This window comes from Lycium barbarum, chromosome 3 (genome assembly GCF_019175385.1).
Source record: "Lycium barbarum isolate Lr01 chromosome 3, ASM1917538v2, whole genome shotgun sequence".
NCBI lineage: Eukaryota > Viridiplantae > Streptophyta > Magnoliopsida > Solanales > Solanaceae > Lycium > Lycium barbarum.
In genome coordinates this window covers 143,083,860-143,099,793 of record NC_083339.1, presented here as the reverse complement: position 1 = coordinate 143,099,793, position 15,934 = coordinate 143,083,860, and the positions used below count along the sequence as shown (strand labels likewise).

Here is a 15,934-nt window from a genome sequence, read left to right as displayed (position 1 = left end):
TTTCCCCTCTCGCAATAAATTTGGGGGTTGGGATGTAAATATAAACAAAGGAACTGAACTGCCATGAAGAAAACAGAATTGTATTAAATAGCGCCAAATCAACCTTGACATAGAATAGCAGAAACTTATCTGTAATACATGTAAATTTTGTACCATTCAATCACTGCACTCAAACAAGAGGCCTAATACTGTGTGTACCACTCATTTCAATCCACATTGGGTTGCCACTCAAACAACCGAACCATCAGTTTCAGTAATCAAATAAGTCGAGGATAGAACCGCCCTGTAAAGAATTTTCTTGCTTGTAATGAAGACAGAAGCTATACATAAAGAACACAGGTTCATGAGGGGTGCTGAAAATGTTTTGATGTCTAGCTGTTAGACATAGCTGCAGATTTACAAACGGGGCAACTATTTTTTTGACTCAGCCACTGCTTTATGCAACGAATGTGATAGAAGTGTCCACAATCCAGCTTTCCCATCTCATCCTCGGCCTCATATTCCTCCTGTATTGTGAGAAGCAGAAGGACAGAGTGTCAACTGTTAGAAAAACCCAAAAAAAAAAAAAAAAAAAGTTTTCAAGAAGTTCAAGTGACGAAAATGACGTCTAACAAATTCTTTATTATTAGAAATAAACCTGACAGATGGTGCACTTCCTTTCCAATTCTGTGCGGATGAGAGATAAATTACTCAAAAAGAAGGGCTTGGTTCTTCTAACACATCGAGCTATCTCGTCTTCTCTCAATCCTGTGTTGACATATCCAATTCTATCACCAAGTTCCAGCAATTCCTGTTCTTTTAAATGGTGATTGTTAATTATGAGATTATGAAATAGAAACAAGGATGGCCAGATTGACAAGGGAATGACTTGCCTCATACGACATGTTATCCACGTCAAGTCTCCAGTTCCGGTATCGATCAAGACCATCTGTTCTTCCTCCCATGAGACTATTTTGAAGCATCACAATCTGCAATCACACCCCATAAAGATCATATATTATATCTTCAACACTGGTTCCCATTGTTTCATGGCAGTCGCGCAGAATTCAGGAGATAACAGTGACAGAATATTGCAAACAACTACCAGTTTTCATATCCTTAAGCAAACAGTATCCCACAAAGCTCATGAAATCAGTTCCACACACGGTTTTACCATTATTAAGATCATAAAGAAATTTAAGGCAATTGAGACAAAGAAATCAGATAAATCAGATTAAATAGATGCTAAGTCATGTGACTTAAGGCGCTCGAGCATTTCTTTGGGGGCTAAGCATGACCCCACATTTAATTTTATTTAGCACTCAAAACTACGTCACGATCACGAGAAACTGCTCTATCTTCCTAGCTAACCAGCATAAATAAACGATATGCTGGGTATCCTCCTAGCTAACCAGACATAATTGAAACACTAAAGCAAAAAATGATACGCAGGATTTATTCAGTATGTAATGCCTCTATACCAAGCTGCTCAGGTTGCTATTTTCCAGCAATAAACTGGACAAAGAAGTTGTGCAAAAACCCATCTTTCTAACATTGTTTGCATCTAAGAAAATGACAACTATAAACTAAAAAGATACTATTCTCCAAGACCGTTGACATGACAGGTAATGTGGTATCATGGGCTAGATGCTTGTGAGCACCGGAAAACTTACTTTTACTTGGACAGTCACGTAGGAATGACAATTCCATCTACATGATAAATGGAAGCCAAGAAGCAAGAGATAAGTAATCTGTTTGGCAGTAAAGTATGTATATACTCACCTCTGCAAGCCCTTCCGAATAACCATGGCGAGAATGTCGATGCTGCCTAGATGCAAATAATTCTACTTGCGCACGTGGTATACCATGGTTACTTTCTATGTCCAGAAAAGGGTTGTCTTCTGGGCTCACCATTCTCCGCACAGGACATGTAGATCGCTGCATAGAAAGGAAAGGAAACTGTTAGATTTGCTAGAATTAACTTACATGTAAACCTTTCAATCAACTTTATCAAAACTAAAATGTAAACCGTGTATTCAACATTCACTCACAAATCTTTTAAACTGAAGTTACCAATACAGAAATTCAAACATTAGGTTCAAAAGTGACAATGGTAAGAAAATTAATTTATAAAACCACCAAGACAATGACGCACGAAGGACAAGAGCGGGATAAACAAAGAACCAACAATGAGAGATCGGTGGAAAGGATCACCAAGCAAGACTTTTTTTTTTTTTCCAGATGCGTAGAATCACCAAGCGTGACTTACCAAATAACTTCGAAATCAACAACTTCAATTCTTTGAAGGAAGGATGTACTATGGAAGATCACATATATCAACAAATGACATGTCTAAAGGACGAAAGCTACAGCGATGACATCCTAATCCATTGAGGGCACCTTCCCCCTTTTGTCATCAGCTAATTATTAAGATAAACCAGCTAATGAATTACTCCATTCAGAAGACAATGTTACTATTAAAACCTAATTTCAGGCTGAAAAGTAACAAGAAGCCACAGCACAACTCGATTACTCGAAAGACCTGAAATTCAACCTCGTGAAAAATGCTATTTGCGACGTAAGAAACCAAACTCAATCAGCAAAAATCGAGTTTTTCGTTTTTCTTACAATCCTGCATTGACTACGTTTCTTTTGAGCCAAGGGTCGATCGAAAATAGCCTATCTACCCAAAAAGGTAGAGATAAGGTCTGCGTACACTCTGACCTCCCCAGGCCCCACCTGTGCGATGACACTGTGTATGTAGTCGTTGTTAGCTAAATGGCATAGAATGGGGTATCAGCAACAAACCTGGGCTAGCAATTAAGTTGTGAAAAGACTTAAAGCAATCTAAAATCAAGAAACATGAGTGATAATACCTCTCTAGGCGTAACTTTATCACTTTCAATTCTTCCTCTACCAGAAACAGGTCTTCTTGAAACAACACAATCAACATTAGTAGCATCAGTAGTTAATCCAATTCCAGGACCACACCAAACATCAGGTACAGTCACACAACTCGACGTTAAAGATAACGGTAACGGCACTGATGAAGAAGAAGACGAAGACGGGTTATTAACAGCGTTATCACCACCAACATTAACAGCAGAATTACCAGATTTGTTTTTGTTTTTCTGTTTTTTCTTCTTGACCCTCTTGTTATCCCAGTCAGCTGAAGTTCTAATTACAGCAGGAACCGACACTTGTGAAGATGCAGTACAACCAAGTCCACGAAATGTGGAAAAGTTCATTTTTTTAGTGGAGAAAACTGTAGGGGTAGTTGGGGTTGTTGAGTTTTCATTTGTGGGACTTGTAGGTGTAAATGGTGATAGAAGTAAAGAGGAAATGGTGGGTTTTGAGCGAGTTGAAGAAGAAATTGGATCCATGTTTTCTTGGGGTTCTTGTTGGTTTTGTGTTCTTGGTTTTCTGTATTTAATTTGGTCTGAAATTGTTGAGTTTTCTGCCATGGTTGCTGTGTACAGTAGAGGAAGAACACAACAATGGAGAATTCAAGGACTTGGGTTGCTATTTGTTTGTGGAGAAAATTGGTTTTAATTTTGTAATGAGAGTATTAAAGAGAAAATATTAAAGATAAAAGGATGGAATTTTAAAAGAGGTAGAATAAGGGTGTCAGAGAAGAAGAATATTTAGGAAAGAGAGAAACACGAGAATGATGAAGTAAGGGGTGACAAAAACCAGAAATAGAATATACTCTACTCCACTCTTACTGCCTTTTTAATTTAAAATACAAAAAAGGGGGTCAAAAATGTAACTTGATGTGATTGAAAATAGTTAAATTTATCTTACTTTTATTCAATTTAATTGTTTTTAACAATAATTTTTAGATTAAGAATATTTTTTTAATAAAATTATGAGATGAGATATATAAGACTTTAATTAAAAAAGACGATAATGTCTTTCATTTGAAACTACGTCTTTGTCTAAAACTAGTACAAGCAAGCTTCAATCCATTCTAGATTTAATTTCAACTCAACTTCTTCATCATTTAATAATGGTGGATTCTTAAAAGTTCAGCTCCAACAATTACCAAATAAATAAAATCAGTACTACTTATTTAACTAAAATCTCATATATATCATCTCATAATTTTGTTATTTAAAGGTTGGACATTTTAAACCCTAAAAATAAAGTTAAGAATAATTAGGGTCCAATAGATAGAAGGAAGAAAATTTAAACAATTTCTAATACATTAAAAATATTTTTGTACCTTTTCCATTTAAAATATCAATTTATGAAAATAAGCACTTTTCACAATCATATAATATGGAAGTAGATAACTTAATTCATTTGTTTTGTTGTTAAGATTCTATCTTATCCGACAGTTTGCTAATCTTTACCTCAATACAAAAAGTTTTGGAATGACAATTAATTTGTATTCATGCTTACTGTGCTAGATGCCAATTCACATTTCTTTTCCTTTTCATTTGCTATTGTGTTTTTTGAGGGAAAAGGTGAACGAGAAAATAAAGTGGGGTTTAAGGGGGAAGGAATATGACAAAGATGGGTGGGGAGGAATTTTAGCAAAGAAAGCATATATTTATTATATTCGTATTATGCACCTTTTTAGGCTCTTTTTGCCTTTCTTAGGAGTAAAGCATGGTAGAATTACAGCATAAACTTCTGTAACATTTACACCACACAAATATTAAAATATGCCTTTTAACTACAAGATTATATCTTCTTTTTTTTATCATTTACTCATAATTAATATATATTTATATGTATGATATTTATTGATTTTAATTTGTGAATGAGTTATTGATTAAGTTTGGTGCAAATGATTGGCATCATTTTGGGTTTGGTGGAGATGCATCAATTTGTCTGCTGGTTAGCAGCGTGGCTAGACTAATCAACTGAGTTGCAATAAAGATGTTGAGTTCTCAAATTTTCCTTTTGGCTTTACTTTAATTTAATTTTTTTTTTTTTTTTTTGGCAATAAACTGTGAAATATTACCATACCAACTAAAGAATCAATACACCTAAGAGAGCACTCAAAGTCCAGGCCACCTTCTAGGAAGGGTGCTAAGAACTAGTGAGTATAGGTGTCAACCGGTTCCGTGTAACCGGTTTTAACCGGTAACCGGTTAACCGGATATTAGTTAACCGGTCCGGTTCCAAATTTTTCTTAACCGGAACCGGACCGGTTAAACCGGTTAAAATTTTAAAAAAAAAAAAAAAAAAAAAAAAAAAGGAAAGAGCCGTTGGACTTGGGCCTCGGTAATGGACAGTTGGCAACGGTCCATTTGCAAAAATGGCCGTTGCCAAACGGTCATTTTCTTAATTTTTGGCCCCCAAATTTTTTTTTTTTAACACTTTAACCCCTCCCCCACCCCTATATAAACCCTTCTTCATTTTCATTTCAATTCACTCTTCTTCATCTTTCTCTCAAATCTCAATCTCTCAATTATAGTTACTTTGCAATAATTAGCCACAAAGTCTTATTATAGTTTGAACTTTCAATTATTAATTTTGCAATTATAATATTGTTGGTGGAGTTGGTGATTTTGCAACAATCCGAAGTAGCTTTGGTGGATTTGCAATTCTAGCCGCCTTCGCTTTGTTGGAAATTATTCCGGCAATTTGGTACCTTCGTTCCAACTCTATCTTTAATTTTTGCAATTTAATTTACGCAATTTATTTTACGCAATTTAATTCTAGCAATTTAATTTACGCAATTTAATTCTAGCAATTTATTTTTTGAAATTTAATTTACGCAATTTAATTCTAGCAATTTAATTTGTTGTAATTTATTTTCTTGTGATTTATTTGATTGTGATTTAAATTATTTCTATTTAATAATGTCAAAGAGATTAAGACGTGGTGCCGGTAGTAGTAGTCGTACTGTTAGGGGTGCGCTTAATGAGGAAACATTTGTGGAAGAAACACCTAATTTAGGTATTGATGTTGGTGGAAATAATCCACTTTTAGGTCATGAGGCAATGCAACAACATTTTACCGACACTTTTAATGAAGACTTAGATGATGATGATGATGAAACACAACCCCCCGAAAATTCTATAGGAGATACAGGTCCTGCACAATCACATACACAAGACAAACCGCCTAGAACTCGTAGGCCAACAGCTAAAGTTTGGAAATTTATGACTAAGGATAGGGAAAATCAATCAGTTACATTCACAGCCTACATCTTCTTCTACTGCAAACTTTGATGAATTTAACTTTTATTTGATGCAGCCAAATGTAGATATCAGCCAACTGGATGAGGTGGACGTCTTAGCATGGTGGAAGAAGTACAAGGCAAGCTATCCGATACTTTCAAGAATGGCTCGAGATATCCTTACGGTTCAAGTATCAACCGTGGCTTCGGAGAGCGCATTTAGCCAAGGAAGACAGCAAATTGGAGACCATAGACATTCATTATCCGGCTTTAGCTTGCAAGTACTAGTGTGCATTCGAGATTGGATTAGATCGGAGCGACGCAACCAAAACTCAGAAGCGGAGCAAGGCGAAGAGAAAGAAATTGAAGATTTGATAGCTAGTGGACCGGACCAAATGGAAGACTTTGAAGATATTTCCATGACCGAATATGATGTGGGGGAAATTAACGAAATGGTTCAAAATTGGTGATTTTATTATTCTACTATTTTTGTATAACTCATGTATTATTTGCAAGTTAAAAAAAAATACAACTTGCAAATAAATGTTATCCAAGAATGAATAAAATATATGGCTCATTGAGCTTTCTTCTATTTACTTGTGTTTATATTTTTACTTTTATTAAGTTAGGAATATACCTAAAATATACTAAGAATATACTTAAGTTATATAGTATACTTAAACATATATACTATATATAGTATATTCTTAGTATATTTTAAGTATATATAGAAGAAATAGTATATATAGTATATAAGTAAGTATATATAGTATATAGTATATAAGTAACTATATATATAAGTAAGTATATATAGTATATAGTATATAAGTAAGTATATATAGTATATATATTAAGTTATACACATATATAAGTAAGTAAGTATACTATATATACTTACTATATATACTTACTTATATATAGTATATAGTACATATATAGTATATAAGTAAGTATATATAGTATATAAGTAAGTATATATAGTATATATACTATATATATTAAGTTATACACATATATATAGTATATAAGTATATATATTATATAAATATATATAGTATATATATTAAGTATATATTGTATATATAGTAGATATGTATATATAGTATATATATTAAGTTATACCTATATATATATTAAGCTATCCTATATATAGTATATAGTACATATATATAGTATATATATTAAGTTATACATATATTTAGTATATATATTAAGTTATACCTATATATATATATTAAGCTATCCTATATATAGTATATAGTACATATATATAGTATATATATTAAGTTATACATATATTTAGTATATATATTAAGTTATACATATATATAGTATATATATATTTAGTATATATATTAAGTTATACATATATATAGTATATATATTAAGTTATACATATATATAGTATATATATATTTAGTATATATATTAAGTTATACATATATATAGTATATATATTAAGTTATACATATATATAAGTATATATAGTATATATATGTAAGTTATACATATATATGTGTACGAAAAGCACTATTCTGTATTGCTGACTTGCTGTTAGTCAGTAAATATTTAAACTTTAATTATAAAATTGTATAACATATGTAAATATACCTACAATATACAAATAAATACTATAATATATATATATAATACAAAAAACAAAAAAAAAATATTTTAACGAATCCAAACCGGACCGGTTCCGGTTTGGACCTTAAAACCGGTTAACCGGAACCGGTTAAACCGGAACCGGTTAAACCGGAACCGGTTAGGCGGTTCCGGTTTTGGAACCGGAACCGGTTGACAGGCATACTAGTGAGCCTCTGAAGAACTAAGTATAACTGAATCTATGAAAGAAACATTCTTCCTACCACTCTTGCTATTCCTATAGATGTCTAATCTTGCTCTCACTGCACTTTGTATCTGTTGTGTTATGTAACTAGTATTTCATTTTACTTTAATTTAATTGATAAAGTAAAATGAAAGGCTTTTCAAAACAAAGTGTCAAGCAAAAGCAGAAAATCAAAAGAAAAGAAAAAAGAGAAACAAATTGTTTTGCCATTTTACAAGAGCGCTTAGGTCCGAAAGGAACAGTTAACAAGTGGTCAAAAGGGCATTCACAACTTAAGTAAATGGAGAGTTGGATTTAAATCTCAATCAAACTTTAATGGAAGGCATAAGAAATTTATTTTGAAAATGCCCGCTAAATTTATTTTGAAAATGCCCGCTATCTAATTTTTCTAATTTTATTGAAGATTAAACTATTTTAGCTTCGGACTTGCATATGAATTTAGGCCTAATCTACATATACATAACTGTATCTTCCTTTAACTAAGCAAATTATTTTACCTGCAAACCATAGTCCCTATCATATTATACTGATATAGTTAAGTGAATTGGATCGAAAATGGTGTGCTTAAATTTGAATCAAATGAAATTAAAAAGTCATATTCATGAGAAAAAGTGTGGCACTTCAGAGTAATTAGACTTGTTTCCAAACGATAGGTAACCACACTTACACGTTAAAATCTGTAATTGCTGCAAGGTGGAGGTTGAGGTGGAACCAGCGTTTTTGCCCCACTAATCTTTACGCGGAGTAAATATAAATTAATCAAGGTTCCAACATGGATATTGAATAATGGGAAAAGGCGCAAATATACCCCTCGACTTTGTGATTTAGAGTAGATATGCCCCTCGTTACAAAAGTGGTGCATATATATACCCCTGTCGTTACAAAAATGGTGCAAATATACCCCTGCAGTTACAAAATGGTACAAATATACCCTTTTCACTAACGAAATTTTTTTTAAAAATCATTTAATTTATTTTTTAATTAAAAAAAAAGTCTACCTATATTTTCTTTAGTAGACATAATTTTCTAAAGCCACATGGTAATTTTTTTTCTAGTGGGTCGGGTCTGGTAAGTTTTAAAAAATGGGTAGATTTATTTTTTTAAAGTCACGGAGATATTTTTTGATCAAGTTTAAAAAAATGGGTAGAACAACTTATAATTAATTTATTTGTGATTTCAGTGTAATATATGAAAAGTTAAATGACTTCAGTTAAATTGATCCCTTAGATTGTTAATATCGAACGTGCAGGTTAACTACTTGTTCATTGTTTATTCAAGTTAAATGACAAAAAACAAAACGAAGAATGCTCGCCTGCTCTATGATTCCGATTCGAGCGGAGGAAGACTGATTTAGAGGGGAAGAATCAGATTCGATCTCCGGCTTCCCTTTTTCAGCTGCATTGCACTGCCGCTATTCCATAACCGACTCTTGTTGCCGAGTCGAGGGGGCTTGGCTGGTACCAGGCTCTTTGGCCGGCCGGCTTGTTGCAACCTTCGCAGCTTGCTTAATATTATTTATATAATAATAATAGATAGATATATTACCTTTCCTGTAGTTCTTTAATTTAGGACTTTTTCATTATACCAGCGGAAGCTCCGGGTAGATTTCGGTATTACTCAATGGAGAAGACAAAAGGAGTGTGGGGTAAGAGTTTTGGTACTATTAGTAATTTATATTTTGGAAGTTATAAGAAAATATAAAGGGTAAAAAGATAATATACTTGGTCAAAGGAGTAACTTTTTAAGTCAAAAAATATCTCTGTGACTTTAAAAAAATAAGTCTACCCATTTTTTTAAACTTACCAGATCCGACCCACCAGAAAAAAAAATTACCATGTGGCTTTAGAAAATTATGTCTACTAAAAAAAATATAGGTAGACTTTTTTTTAATTAAAAAATAAATTAAATGATTTTAAAAAAAAAAATCCGTTAGTGAAAAAGGTATATTTGCACCATTTTATAACTGCAGGGGTATATTTGCACCATTTTTGTAACGGCAGGGGTATATATGCACTATTTTTGTAACGAGGGGCATATCTGCTCTAAATCGCAAAGTTGAGGGGTATATTTGCACCTTTTCCCTTGGATAATTGATGAATCTGTGTACCATCAATCAAGTCCAAACACGTCCTATAATGTTCATATATTTTTGTTTCCGTTCATGTGACGCTATTTTCTTAGTATTTTATAATAACAGCAATAACATGCGCAGTATATTCTCATAAGCAGAGTCTCAAGGGGGTGGAGTGTATGCAGACCTTATCCCTATTTTTATGGGGTAGAGAGATTATTTCGATAGATCCTTAGCTCAAGAAAATTATTTTCAAAAAATGGTTTGAAAGCAGTACATATTCTCTTACTAGTTTAAGAACAATTAATTTTACACTTCCACTTTAATAAGAAAATTGTATAGTTTCACAAATGTTATCACATGTTTAACATCATACGTTTAAAAAACTTAATTGTCATATAAAGTTTATAATATATTTAAGATTACAAGTTTTAAAAAATTGATTATTTTTTTAAAATTTTTATTAACCACCGTCAGCTAAATGGAAACTGAAAGAATAATTCTTTATGGGGGTCCAGAAATCAAGAGTCAGAAGGTCAACAATGGCCGGTGAAATAACAGCATACTAATATCTATTCCGGCGTCATGTTTACACTTCCTTGAGTGGGAAAACAGATACTTCCTAGAAATCATGATCATGTGATAAGAAAAAAAGCTGTCCTCTATTTGTTTGACCAAAAAGATGTCTTCACTGTAAAGCATGAAAAATCTTGGAGGCCCCATTCTTAACACCCCGTGAATTTTGTTTTTTTACTCTATAGTCTATATTGGTTCATGTCTCATGAACGTGCCGTTGACATCTACTAGTTTTCCCTCCGACAACATAAATATCCATTAATCAAATCCATTTAGCTGTACAAACTACAAAGTAGGCTTGTGTTCTCCAGTCTACGGGTATATTTTCACAGCTGATTATCGCCACGAGAATTCTGGAAAAAAAAAAGAAGAAAAACTAAGTTACAAATTTAAGTATACATATCCTTCAGATATAGTCACAAAAAATCAACAGGAGAGAGGATTTTCTTTTACAATGGGTCTGAACATATGGATTAGGGTTGTTAACAATGTAGAAAGAAGACCATCGATGGAGGGAGGGTTGCTTTTCTCAATGTTGGACAGCGCTATCAATTAAATTGTACTCCCTCCGTTTCAATTTATATGAACTCATTTGACTGGGCAGGACATTTAAGAAAGAGGAAGACTTTTGAAACTTGTGGTTTAAAATAAGCCTTGAAAATTTGTGTGGCTGTAAATCATTCATAAAATAAATTTATTTTTAAATTAGAAAAGAGATCATTCATTTTGACACAAATTAAAAAGAAAATAAATTCAAACAAATTGAAACAGAGGGAGATTAAATAGGTACCACAACTTGTATGGCTGTTAGTAGTAGTGTAGTAGTAAGGATAAATGCGGTTCCAACGTAAACGGGGCAGATATCAAATAGAGTACTTTTGACCCGAAATCCTACACCATCTTCCACCTTGCATCCCAAAATGTGCATTAGACAAAATATTACTACTATCAATATATAATGCGGTGAAGTCACCAAAAGCAGTAAATTATCAAAAGTGATACTGCTCTAGTACTCTTCTGCTGGAAGTACTAAAATTTGCTGGATTTTGGCAAAGTATTACTTTGTTAGCTTTAAGTTGTCTCATAGTGCAATGAGCACTAATAGAGACCGCCAAAGAGTCTTTGAAAGGTTTAGAAAATTGAGGAGTAAAGTTAAGACTTGAAAGTGACGAGTGCTTTAAAGCAGATTGATAAGTAAAGACTAAAGAGAAAGGAAGTTGTTTGGTTCTTTCTTTTTTGGTACATTTTCTGACATTAGTGACCTTTACCTTTTGACTTCCCTCTTTTGCTTGCTTTCTTTCCACGGTAAATTTCATAAATGACCGCTAAATTGTATAGTAGTATTCCCCTAATTTAATTTGTATGAAAAAAATAATGATAAAAACACATTTATGCTTTTAAATAATAATTTTTGAAATTTATATAATATTTATTTATATAATATTTATATAATATTTGTGATCTTAAATATGCCATAATATTTATATAATTATAATATTCTTATACAGGATAAAATGGAAGAAAGTGGAAAAATTAATTATTTCATGTTTAGAATTGTGTCATTCATTTTAGAACGGACTAAAACGAAAATTGTATCACATAAACTAGAACAGAAAAAATAAATAAATAATTCACCAAAGACAACTTGTTTCACATAAAAATCATAAGTCTCGTTATTATAATAAAATAAAATATTCAGAAAAGCCGGAAAGCTTTTAAACTTCCGGTGGGATGATACTATTTTTGTTGAAGTGGCTCAAGTCATGAATTCACAATCATGGTTACACTTATACGTTTAGGATAATCTGACCTATTACATCTATATTTTTCTCTCCTCTTTTTGAAGTTATACAGATTCGTTAATAAACAAATCTAAATATAGTAATGGATTCTTAACTAACATGACTTTGTTTATGCTGAGAATAACAACTCTAGATTTTGTATATTTCATTTGGTACAAGCATATTATGAAGATAACATTTAGCTGAGAAAGGACATCCTATTCCATAGAGAGCACGGAGAAAGAATTAGCTATGGCTGCTGGCAAGTTTTTATCATTACTTGTAGGGGCGGATCTAGCGATTTGATCACGAGGTTGAATTCAACTACTTTCGTCAAAATCCAGTGTTTGTATTAAAAATTCATCAAACATATACATTTTATTTTAATTTAGATATAAATAATTTGAAGTATAAATTCATAAACATCAAATCCTGACTTAGCCTATGATTACTTGAGAGAGCCACACTAGATTTGGGCTCGCTCGAATATTGGAGTATTTAGTAAAAAAGAGAGGAAAAAAGAGAAGTATTTTCTCCAACTCTTTGTTATTTTCTTTCTCATTTGATGTGGATTTCACTTGGAAGCTTCATGGTAAAACTCAAATCATTTCACCTTATGGATTTGAACCGTCTGAACAATTTGAAGGAAGAGGTTTGAGTTTTATGTTTGCCTAAATTTTATTTGATTCGACTCGTTGACGTCAGTTCACTATTTTAATGAAGGCCAGTTTGGGAGGAACGAAACATGCGATTTGCACAAATAGAATACTTTCGTGCCAGTGTTTAAGTTTTGATCCTCAACTAGATAAATTTGGCAAAAATAGTTTAGGGTCAAAACTTGGTCGCAAATCCTCGAGAATCGCTAGAAGTCAGATAAATCGACATAGAATTTCTTTGGCTCATGTCCTTGGTGGATAATTATTTTTATACAAATTATGTTATAATATTGGAACAACTTGTTCACAAGTCTGACGATGAATGAACAAAAATTTGCGTTGGAACAAGTCCTAAGTATTACTAGGACTTTCATACAAATTATTTTGTAAGTTGGAACAATTTTTTACAAGACAAAACTTGCATAGTAATTTCACCAAGCATATTTTTGTTTCAAAATTAATCCAAATGACCAAATTTTGATATCTAACCATCTAATACCAATTCCAACAATTAACCTTCAAAAATTAGTAGACACTTTGTCTGTTTCGTCAATCAAGTTCAACAAAACCCACCAATTGTATTCTTCAATCAAATTAAAGGATCAACACTTTTCTACAACATATACAAAGAAGATGGAGAAGCACGGAGACAAAAATTGATTTCATGTCCTTAAAAAAGGATACCCAGTAAAAATTCTTGGAAAGAAACAGTTTGGAAATCCCTGAATTTTTGGGCTTTATAGTTTTCTTTGATGAATGTGATGGGCCATCTATTGTTATATTTTTGGTTAGGCCCACTTAAATAAACTGAAATGGGCAATTTGCATGATTGACCTTCATATGGACTGGTCTTTAATTTTTATCCCTCAATTCGCTGGTCTTTAATTTTTGGCCTTCGCTTAAAAAAGTGACCGAAAATACCCCGAGATTTTAGGTTCGAAACCCAAAAGAGTCGAAAATAATTAATAATTTCGCAAGGCATAGGTTTGTATGAACCCATGCCCATTCAGGAGAATTATTTCGCAAGGCATAGGTTTGTATGAACCCATGCCCATTCAGGCGAATTATTTCGCAAGGCAAAGTTACATAGAACTTATGTCGGAGACGGCAGAATTTGCCTGGTAAGGCATAACTAAAAGTCTGCCGAAGACGGCAATATGCCTTAATTATTATTATTTTCGACTCTGCGGGGGTTCGAACCCAAAACTTTTAGGTATTTTGGGCCACTTTTTTAAGCGAAGAGTAAAAATTAAAGACCAGCAATTTTGTCACACCCCTATCAGGAGTATGACGGGCTCCGACCCGTAGGCCGGGAACCACCTGACTTATCCGTTACTTTGAACATTATAAACCATAACTCAAAGAACACCTGCACGCAGAAAAAGCCTAACATAGGAATATCCGATCATTCAACACATATGTACATATGCGGACCGACAAGGTCGCCACAACACGGCGTATATCATAAATCCGGCAAGGCTAACAGTAAAGTATCAAGAGCTCAAAATAAGGCCGACAAAGCCACCAATATATTATATCATAATATGAACCGGTGGAGCTACAAAACATCTAATTGTACACACACGTCTACGAGCCTCTACATGGAATACAAATGACCATAAGGACAATACCAAATAGACTGCAGCTCCGAAGAAAATGGAGTGCTCCTGAGAATCCGCTGATAGAAGACCTACATGTCTGATCCGTCTCCCTGCTTACCTGCGAGCATGAGCGCAGCGTCCACAAGAAGGGACGTCAGTACGAATAATGTACTGAGTATGTAAGGCATGAATAACAACATAATATAGATATGAAAGGTAACATGAAATATGAGAGATAACCTATACATCTGGATGCCTCATAAGGCGGATGCCATGCATGCTTAGCCTTAAAAAAACATTTTATACATATACATAGTACCATGCCCGGCCATTAAGGCTCGGTGTCATGTATATAGTATCATGCCCGGCCATTGAGGCTCGGTGTTATCATCATTAGCCCGCGTCCGGGGCAATATCATAACATACTCACTGCAGTGGTGTGCACATCTACGTGCCATGCCCGGCCGACTATAGCGCGGCGCGTTGTGAGAAAATACATGCATATATATATATATATATATAAAAAGCATGCATGAGAGCCAAATAAGAGGTATAAATACATCGGAGTGACGTAAGGTCGGTAACCTCCGATTATATTATGGAATAATCATCATCGTTCTATCTCACCTTGAAGGAACAATTATTATAAGGCGAGATCAACAACAATGAATAAAAATCAAGAAAATAACTCAACATTCTCATATTTACATTGAAATCATAAGCTTGGGACTTTTAAATATGAAATCATCATCATCGTCGTAATCATCATAGAAACATTCTCATCTTTAGCATCGTCATTAACATTGCAAAAACATGTCCGTTGTTGTTGTCATAAAAGCTTATAGAATCATAAATCTTTGACTCGGAAAATAGTGACATTTTGGAAAACATTGATGGATTATCAAGAAAGAAGTCATACCTTTGAATCATGAACTCTAACTTTTGGAAGTAAGGAGGTTATGAAACATATGTAGGGAATTATAACATAGGAGTTTCTAGAAATAGGATCATCGTCATCACAAAACACGTTTATCTTTAGCATCATAAGAACTCCATGAATCATGAATCTCTAGCTTTTGAGAATAAGAATATTCTTGGAAAACATTTATGTATTCACATAAAGGGATCATGGGACATTTGGAAAACACCTATTGGATTCATAAGAAAGGAATCATGCCTTTAGAAGAAAGGGACTAGCCTTAACATACATGGAAGATAATTTCTCGACTTCCAACTTACTTCATGTCTTGCAATTCACTTAAGATTATTCGTAGCCTCGTAATCT

At 33.2% G+C, this 15,934-nt stretch overlaps 1 protein-coding gene across 1 annotated transcript; it reads right to left on the bottom strand.

Annotated features, from left to right (window-relative positions):
• Positions 1-64: 64 nt before the first annotated feature.
• LOC132633220 (uncharacterized) lies at positions 65-3,661 on the bottom strand. The gene is made up of 5 exons (XM_060349488.1): positions 2,856-3,661; positions 1,762-1,917; positions 873-968; positions 638-790; positions 65-506 (listed from the first exon to the last, which is right to left on the bottom strand). The coding sequence occupies exons 1-5, from the start codon at positions 3,441-3,443 to the stop codon at positions 372-374; spliced, it is 1,128 nt and encodes a 375-aa protein (XP_060205471.1). The 5' UTR covers positions 3,444-3,661; the 3' UTR covers positions 65-371.
• Positions 3,662-15,934: the final 12,273 nt, after the last annotated feature.